The 8,868-nt window shown below is 60.9% G+C and overlaps 1 protein-coding gene across 1 annotated transcript; it reads left to right on the top strand.

Moving 5' to 3' along the window:
* The first annotated feature begins 1,774 nt into the window (after positions 1–1,774).
* TMEM151A (transmembrane protein 151A) lies at positions 1,775–6,641 on the top strand. Its single transcript, XM_024749073.1, has 2 exons — positions 1,775–1,950; positions 4,179–6,641. The coding sequence occupies exons 1-2, from the start codon at positions 1,873–1,875 to the stop codon at positions 5,508–5,510; spliced, it is 1,410 nt and encodes a 469-aa protein (XP_024604841.1). The 5' UTR covers positions 1,775–1,872; the 3' UTR covers positions 5,511–6,641.
* The last annotated feature ends 2,227 nt before the right edge of the window (positions 6,642–8,868 follow it).

The following is an 8,868-nucleotide window of genomic DNA, read 5'->3' as shown; positions in this document are numbered from 1 at the left end:
CTGGCTGGGCTCTCGACACACACACACACACACACCTGGGCTCTCTACACACACACACACACCTGGGCTCTCTACACACACACACACACATTACATGTATTGAAAAACCGAGGTCCGGGTCTGAAGTCCCAGAAATTGGGTGGTAATAAATTGGGTGGTAATAGTTGGGATAGGATCCTGCACCAGGCTTGTCCCGTCGACTCTCCCGTGGTCCAGATGATTTGTGGGTGGAGGTGTGCCGATTCGCCTCCTGAAGCTGTGGTTGCAACTCCTGAGTCATTGCCAGCCCTTCAGTCATCTCGAAGTGAGACCCCCAAGCCTCACTCATGACCTCAGGGGCTCCTTTCTCTCCACCTTTCTCTCATTGCCACCTTCCCCGGAGACAGTCTTCGGGGCCTCCCTTCACACAGACCTCCAGCCACCACTTTCTACAGAGCAAGATCAGGTCCTCTTCGACCTGCCTCTAGTTAGCTACCCCAGTGTCCAGTTACACCAGGTGACCTTCCTGCTCTCCGAACTCAGTCCACGTGGTCCAATTGCAGTGCCTTTGCCCAGAAGTCCCCTCCACCTGGGATGCCCTTCCCCCTCATATCCACTTGTCCAAAACCTAATTATCCTTTAAGAGTCAGTTCAACTTGTGCCTCTCAGACAGAGGGAAGAGTCCTGGCTTGGGACGGAGGCCGGAGGCCAGGCTCTAGGCTCCTTCTGGGTGCAGTAGTTTGCCCTGGATGTAAATTCCATGAGGACAGAGACTGTGTCATTCTCCACTTCTACACTTGTCTTCGCGATGCTCGTGAATGCTTCACAGTACTTGCATATAGAAGACACCTAATAAACATCTGCGCCTAATAATTTTTTTTTTTTTAATGGATGAAACTCTGGTTCAGTCCTTTTTTCTCTCTACCGTTCGGTTACTTCATCTTTAAATGGGTAGGGGTGTTGAACAGAATGGTCTTTGAGTTGCTCTTTGGGAAAAAAAAAAAATCACAAAACAAACCCCACCTAGCATTGCAGCTCCCTATGTCCCACCCACTGATTGCCTACCTTGGGGGCTAGGCCCTGGCCCGGGGCAGATGTGAAGGTCTGAGGCCCCTGAGGGTCAGAGAGCAGCACTGGGGCCACCAGTACCTGGGAGGGGGTCCTCTCATACAGGACGAATCCCACTCGCCTGGACAGCATGATGAATGTGCATTGAATCCAGCACCTTTCCATCCCCATTTCTCCGGTGGGAAAACTGAGGTTGGGGGTGAAGGGTGCCGACTCGAGATCGCAAAGCCTAGGGCCCCGGGTGTCCTGGCCTCGTGCTTGCCTGCTCTAAGTGCAGCCCAGCTCCTCTGTCCAGCTAACGAGGCTCCCACAGCTTTCAAGGCTGTAACTGCCCCCTCCACCACCACAAGCGAGGCTTCAGGGGTGGGGTCTGGGTGAGCTCAGGCCTGGGCCTACTCAGAGATAGGACCCCGCGGGTACCCACCCTCTTCGAGATTCATTTTACAGCAGGGGAGGCTCAGGCCCCAGAGAGCAAGGACTCGTCCAAGGTCGCAAGCTCGATCGCGGCAGGAAGGGAACCCAGGAGTCCTTCCGCCCAGCCTGGGCTTCTCAGGGGTGGGGGCAGCACCCGCGGTGCCAGGCGCTGCCGGCGGCGCAGAGGGTGCCGCGGGGGCGGGGTCAGCGGAGGGCGGGGCGCCGGGCACCACGGCTGCCAACGCCACCGCGGCTGCCAACGCCTCCGCTGCGCTAAGGCTCTAGCTCCGCGCACTCCCTCCGCGGCCGCTGAGCCGAGCGGACGCCCTGCGGGGCCGCGCCGCAGCCCTCCGCGCTCCCCCCTATCATGCCCCGGGCCCAGGCGTGGGCCGCCCAAGCAGCCAGGACACCATGCCCGAGGGCGGCGGTGGTGGCGACGGCGGGGAGGTGCCCGCGCTCATCCCGGACGGCGAGCCGCTGCGGGAGGAGGTACCGGCTCTGTGTGGTGGGGGCCGGAGCCGGGGCTGGAGCGGGAAGAGGGGGACAAGGGAAGGGGCGACCCCCGAGGCGGGGGCTGAAGAGGGAAGTCCGGAGACCCTGTGGCCAATGACGTCACTGGGGTAGCCTGCGTCCTGCAAGAGGTCCTGGGACCTAGGGGCCCACGTGGGGGTAGGGGTGGGGTTGGCTGGGAAGGGATATGGGGGCAACTCCCGCCCCCGACGCCCCCTCATCCCGCCTCGCCTTCCTGTGACGTCAGCACCTGGCCCCTGCGCGGTCCCATTCTGCAGCGCTGCCCCTCACCCCCAGAGCCCCGGGGTCAGGCCCCCAGGCACTCACGAGGTGCCGGGGCGGCGCCTGCAATGCAGCAGCGGTAGCGGGGACTCGGGGGGCGGGGAGCGGAGGGAGGAGGGGAAAGAGGGAGGGAGGTGGCCTTTGGTACCCCTTCTCCCTCTCCCTGAGGTGAGGCCCCAGGGCCCATCATGCTGGTTGGGACCCTCAGAATGGCCCCTCCTCAGTCCTAGCCACGAAGAGGGTCTGCAGGGCTGTGGGGCCCAGTGTGGGGTGTTGGGGGTGGTGGGTGGTGAGTAGATCTCTGTGTGTGTTTCGGTGGACAGAGGTTGCTTGTGGGTGTGTGAATGTCAGTGCGTGCTCCGCACACCTCGAATGGAATATACGTGCCCTATAGGCAGGTGAAGGTCTGGTGGCTTGGGTGAAATGCTCACGTGTGAGTGCATGTGAGTGTATCGTCCTGCGGTGTGTGGGTCTCTCCCGGTAGTCTGTAGGGTGTGGGTGTCAGGTCGCAGTAGGGGTGGGGGCATGTGCACCGTGGCAGGTAAGGGGCTGCCGTGTCCCTGCGCTTCAGTGAATGTGTAACATTTATGTGCATCTGTGTCCTGTGGTGGGTGGGTTGGGGGAGGGGATGCGTGTGCACCTGTGCGCCAAGTTACAGTGGGGGAGGGGGGTTGCGCCCTGGGCTCTGGTGAGGGTCTGCTGCGTGCTGGATAGACAGGCAGTGGTCAGATTCCCGGTGGGAGGTTCTTCCGTGAACTTAGGGTGGGGTGGGGTGTGGTGGCGGTCGCGGATGAGGGTAGGTGCATCCCTCTGACCCCGCAGGTCAGGGTAGTGGTATGCCTCTGTGGTGGGCGGTTGCTCTGGGCTGGGGTGGGGACAGTTCCTCTCCTCCTGGGTTTCTCACAGCCTGGTGGGGGTGGGACTGTGGGGCAAAAGGTGGCCCCTTAACCCCCCACCCCCGCTGCTTCCTCCAGACCACGTCTTCCTTCTCCCCCTTTTCACCCCTTCTCTCTCCTTAGGCACCTGGGGATGAGGCGGGAGCCAGGCTGGCAGCCCCGGCCAGGGAGTGGTCCCTGCTGCCCAGCAGCTGTGTCCCGCTCCACCCCCAGCACAGACGGGGAGTGGAGGACGGCACTCCATCTGCTCCCCACCCCACCGCCCAGACTCACACCTCTCCCTCTCTTCCTCTTTCTCGTTTACTTGAAAGCCTCGCCCAAGTCTCCTGCTGTCCCTAGCGAGACCAAGGGACCAGAGGGAGTTGCAGGGTAACGGTAATAATATTTATTCCCATGGCCAGACCCTGTGCCAAGATCTTCACACATTATGATCTCGATGAATCCTCACAACAACCCCAGTTTACAGAGGAGGAAGTTGAGGTCCAGAGAGGATGAGGGAACTGCCCAAGTCATACAGTGAGTGGTGGAGCCAGCACCGAATCCTGGGCTCCTAAGCCCATGCTCTTCACCCCTAGGACCCCTGCCACCCTGGCTTCCCACACCACCAGGTCCAGGAATCAGTGCCCAGAGAGGGCAGGGATATGGCCACAATCACACAGCAAATCGGGAGCAAAGTCAGGACCTGAGCTCAGTTTTCTCAGTGGCCAGTCGTGGGGGAGAGGGGGGTCCTCTCCTCTTTTGGCAGAGATGGGTCTATTTTGTCCTACATGCCCCTGACCGAGAGATGACAGGGCACGGTGGAGGATAGGCTTGGGGCAGACAGGCCTGGGTTTGAGTCCTGCAGCTCGACTGTCAGTTGGCTAGAAGGGTGAGGCCTGGAGCAAGTTGCCCCGTCCCTCAGAGCCTCAGTTTCCTCCTCTGTAAAGTGGGGACACAGCACCACCTCCTTCAGTGGCTTCCGCAGAGCAGCAGGCACAGCTGATGGCCGCGTGCTGACCCACGCCTCTCCTCTCTCTGCCCACTCTGCAGCAGCGGCCCCTGAAACAGTCCCTGGGGAGCTCCCTGTGCCGCGAGTCGCACTGGAAGTGCCTGCTTCTCACGCTGCTCATCCACGCCTGCGGCGCCGTGGTAGCCTGGTGTCGCCTGGCCACGGTGCCACGGCTGATCCTGGGGCCCGAGGCGGCCCTGGCCCAGGGGGCTGGGGGCCCGCCTCCCACCTACCCAGCCAGCCCCTGTTCGGATGGCTACCTGTACATCCCACTGGCCTTTGTCTCCCTCCTCTACCTCCTCTACCTGGCCGAGTGCTGGCACTGTCACGTGCGCTCCTGCCAGGCGCCGCGCACCGACGCCAACACGGTGCTCGCCCTGATCCGCCGGCTGCAGCAGGCGCCGCCCTGCGTCTGGTGGAAGGCCACCAGCTACCACTACGTGCGGCGCACCCGCCAGATCACCCGCTACCGCAACGGCGACGCCTACACCACCACGCAGGTCTACCACGAGAGGGCCGACAGCCGCTCGGCTCGGGGCGAGTTTGACTACTCGGCCCACGGCGTCCGCGACGTCTCCAAGGAGCTCGTGGGCCTGGCCGACCACGCGGCCACACGGCTGCGCTTCACCAAGTGCTTCAGCTTCGGCAGCGCTGAGGCCGAGGCCTCGTACCTCACGCAGCGGGCCCGCTTCTTCAGCGCCAACGAGGGCCTGGATGACTACCTGGAGGCCCGGGAGGGCATGCACCTGAAGGACGTGGACTTCCGCGAGTCCCTCATGGTCTTCGCCGACCCTCGCAGCCCGCCGTGGTACGCGCGCGCCTGGGTCTTCTGGCTGGTGTCGGCGGCCACGCTGTCCTGGCCGCTGCGCGTTGTGGCGGCCTACGGCACGGCCCACGTGCACTACCAGGTGGAGAAGCTCTTCGGCGCCAGCTCGCCCGCACCCGGGGCCGGGCCCAGTGGGCCCCCGCTCTCCCGTGTGGCCACGGTGGACTTCACCGAGCTCGAGTGGCACATCTGCTCCAACCGGCAGCTGGTGCCCAGCTACTCAGAGGCCGTGGTCATGGACGCCAGCTCGGGCGCCTACCTCCGTGGCTGCCAGCGCTGCCGCCGCTCCGTCAGCAGCAACTCGCTGCCCCCCGCCCGGCCCAGCGGGCCCCGCCTGCCTTTTAGCCGCAGCCGCCTCTCGCTGGGAGCCGGGGGCCGCGCCACGCCGGGGGTATTCCGAAGCCTAAGCGGGGGGCCGCTGGGGCGCCGTGGAGAGGACACGGAGCCCCTGGAAAGCCCACCGTGCTACGAGGACGCCCTTTACTTCCCCGTGCTCATCGTCCACGGTGACAGCGGCTGCCAGGGGGACGGGCAGGGTGCGCTCTGAGACCCACGCGGCCCCCACACTGGCCCTCCCCCCACCATCCCACCACGGGGCTTCCATGCCTGAGTAATTGTTATCCAGAACAGGAGGGAAGACAGACCAGCACACAAGGGATGGGGTGGGGTTGGAGCCCTTAGGCTAACATGCAGGGACCCACGGTCATTTTGGGGGCGGAGGGACACCACCGCGGTTGGGTCTACGAACCATCCCAGCCTGGCTCCCCTCCAACCACCACCACGCCCCACCCCCTGCGATGGCGGACGATCTAGCCTGGGGGCCTCTCAGGCTGCGCAGGGAAGAAAGTTTCCGGAAAGCCTGGGCTGGGGGAGGAGTCCCAGGGACAGCTGTTGCCTGCAGCAGAGGGCTGCCTATGGACTCTTCCCTGCATGGCTGAAGCCACGTCGGGGGCCCTCGAGCAACCCAGAAGCACAAATCGGTGGTTTGGGGCCGTCCAGCTGGGCTGGCATCCATGAACCTGAAGAGCCGGCTACGGCAGCACCACGGCCTCGGCCCCACTACCCTCCCAAAGTCCCCATCCTCCTTCCCTGACAGGCCCGTCCCTGCCTGCCCTCTGGCCTCTGCTCAGGGCCAGTCCCTGATCAGACCCTGTGGCGCGGCCCCTCTACCAGGAGCCTGGTTCTTGAAGCACAACCCTGTCCCACCCCACCCCCCTGTCTTCCTTGGTCCACCCTCCCCTGCACATCCAGTCACCCCTGTAACCCGGGGTTCTTTCCCAGGGCCCCATCTCAATTCCATATTCCCTGGTCTCTGCTCCTGGCCCCAGAATTCCATGTCCGCCTCTGTCAGCCGTGCACACGCCTTCCAGGCTGTGTCCTCTCATCGCCCCCTGACTTCTCTGCTCTTTACCTCCCTGATGACCCACGGGGCTCAGGGCTATCGGGCATCCGAGGGGCCTTGGCCCCGGCCACAGCCTCTTGGACGATGCCCTTGCTCTGCCATGTAGGCCCCTGCTTCCCCCGTCCCTGGGGCTTGGCCCAGGGGACACCAGCCCTCCCCCAGGGAGGAGAGAGTAGTCCCTTCCCTTCCAACTGGGGCTTCCACCCGCTCTCATGGGCCTGTGGGGGAGGGAGGAGGCAGAGAAAATGCAGATAAAATAAAAGGTATGAAATGGAAGGTCTTCTCACGTGCATTCCTGGGTGGTGGGTTCAAGGCCACTACAACAAACACAATGGGCCATGTTGGGTCTGGGAGGGGATGCAGGGTGGGGCTGCAGCACCCCCAGGAGAGGGTGAGCTCCCTGCCTGGCCTGGGGTCTCTGAGACTCAGATTTAGGTTGCTCTGAGCAGCTGACTCCACCCGACCAGTGTCTGGGTCGCTTCTAAGAGACTGTCCAAATGGCCCCTCTTCCAGCCCAGCACCGGTTTCCATTCTGCTGCTGGGTGTGCTGAGGACTAAGGGAGTGTGGCTGGTCCCCAAAGTGGGAAGGAAGAGGTATGGCCTGTGGCGCAAATTCAGTTCCCCCGATGGCTGCTGGTGTCATGGATCTGGGGGCATGGGCACTGAGCAAGTCAGAGGGCGCAAAGCTGGAAACAGCCAGCCCCAAATCAGGGCATGGGGTCTGAAGACGGAACAGGGCAAAGGAAGGGCCTCCCCCAGTGGTGGAGCTCGAGCGGCCCTTGGAAGTGACATCTTCCTGTACAGCTGTGCAGGGTGTTCACTGTGCAAGAGGCAAGTGTGGGTGGAATCCCACCTGTGGGCCACTCCTCAAGCCCTGGCACGAAGCTGCATCCACTTGGATGAAGGGCACCCTTTTCTAATCCACGCAAAGGCACCATAAGGGCCAGTGGTGGCCCTAGAAGAGTGCAGAGAATGGATGGGATTCCCCCAGGCAGAGACAAGGCGAAGGATGCTCTGGGCAGTGGGAGCTGCCTGCACAAAGGCTTGGGTGCAGGGCATGAAGCAAGGGTAGAAGCAGAGCTGTGGAGGAGGTGGCCGAGGCCTTCAACACCAATCCCTTAACTGGGGGATTGCCCTTAAACTGGGGCAAACTGGAGCCCTGGAAGGTGGTTGAGCAGGGAAGTGACAAGCTCAGGACTGCATATCAGGATTTTTAGCAGAATTCCAGCTGCCTGCTGGCCACATGGGGAGGGTGGAGTTAGAGACCAGAGCTTTCCCTGTGCATCAGCCCACTGCCTCACAGTGGGTGAAGTCAAACCTTTGTTCAGAAGCAACTTAGGTGGAAAACTCCATGGTGCCCAAACATTCAAGGAGGCTGCAGCAGGCAGGGGGGAAGTGTGTGGCTCCAGCTCGTCCCCATGGGGAAGATTTCCCTCTTCCATCATCCTGCCCTAACACCTCAGCCACTAATGGCCCACCAACCACTGTGCATTCTCCCCTCCTCAATACCAGAACCCCAGTTTTACTTTAGATGGCGATGAGCCCAGCTAAAAGGCAATATTTCCAGCCTCCCTTGCACATATGGTGTGGCTGTGTGACCTAATTTTAGGGTATGAGATATAAGGAGAAGGTCTTGGAAGGGATTTCTAAAAATGCTCCTTGAAATAGAAACAATATTGGTGAAGGCTGGTTCTGTCCTCTCTGCTTCATCCTGCATTCCGCCTGGAGTGAAGATGTGATAGTTGGAACTCCAGTAGCTACTTGGGACCTGGAGATGACCTTGAGAATTGTAGCCATGTGCTGAGGATAGCAGAGAAGCAAGATAAAAGACCTGGGGCTGGGAATTCCCAGATGGTCCAGTGGTTAGGACTCTGAGCTTCCACTACCGGGGAGCACAGGTTCGATCCCTGGTCAGGGAACTAGGATCCTGCATGCCACGCGGCGTGGCCAAAAAAACAAAAAAGACCCTAGGCTTCTGATGACACCATAGGTGTGTCCACATCATCCCTGGGTTGCCTGCTTTCAAACCCTCTCAGTGAAAAAGAGAAATAAACCATTAGCTTGTTTAAGCCACTGGTTTTTCTTGTCTCAATTACCAGCAGCCCATATTATTACCTATTTACTGCTGCATCACAAATTACCCCCAAACTTAGCGGCTTACAACGTCAATAATCATTATTATCTCTCCTGGTTTCTGTGGGTCAAGAATTCAGACAGGGCACAGTGGGAGTGGCTTATCTCTGTTCCATGATGCCTAGGGCCTCTGCTGGAAGAATCAAAAGCCGGGAATCATCCATGAGGCTTGTTCATTCATATGTCCGGTAGTTGATGCTGGCTGATGGCTGAGGGCCTAACTAGGGCTATTGGCTGGAACACCAAAAGAGGGCCTCTCCATGTGGCTTGGGCTTCCTTTTAACTTGGTGTCTAGGTTCCAAGGACAAGTGTACCAAGAGAACGGAGGCTGTATTGCCCTTTGCAATCTAGCCTCAGAAGTCACATGCAT

Source organism: Neophocaena asiaeorientalis, unplaced genomic scaffold, assembly GCF_003031525.2.
Source record: "Neophocaena asiaeorientalis asiaeorientalis breed wild unplaced genomic scaffold, Neophocaena_asiaeorientalis_V1.1 scaffold43, whole genome shotgun sequence".
Classification (NCBI taxonomy): domain Eukaryota; kingdom Metazoa; phylum Chordata; class Mammalia; order Artiodactyla; family Phocoenidae; genus Neophocaena; species Neophocaena asiaeorientalis.
The sequence above is the reverse complement of the archived record's forward strand: the minus strand, read 5'-3'. Positions and strand labels throughout refer to the sequence as shown.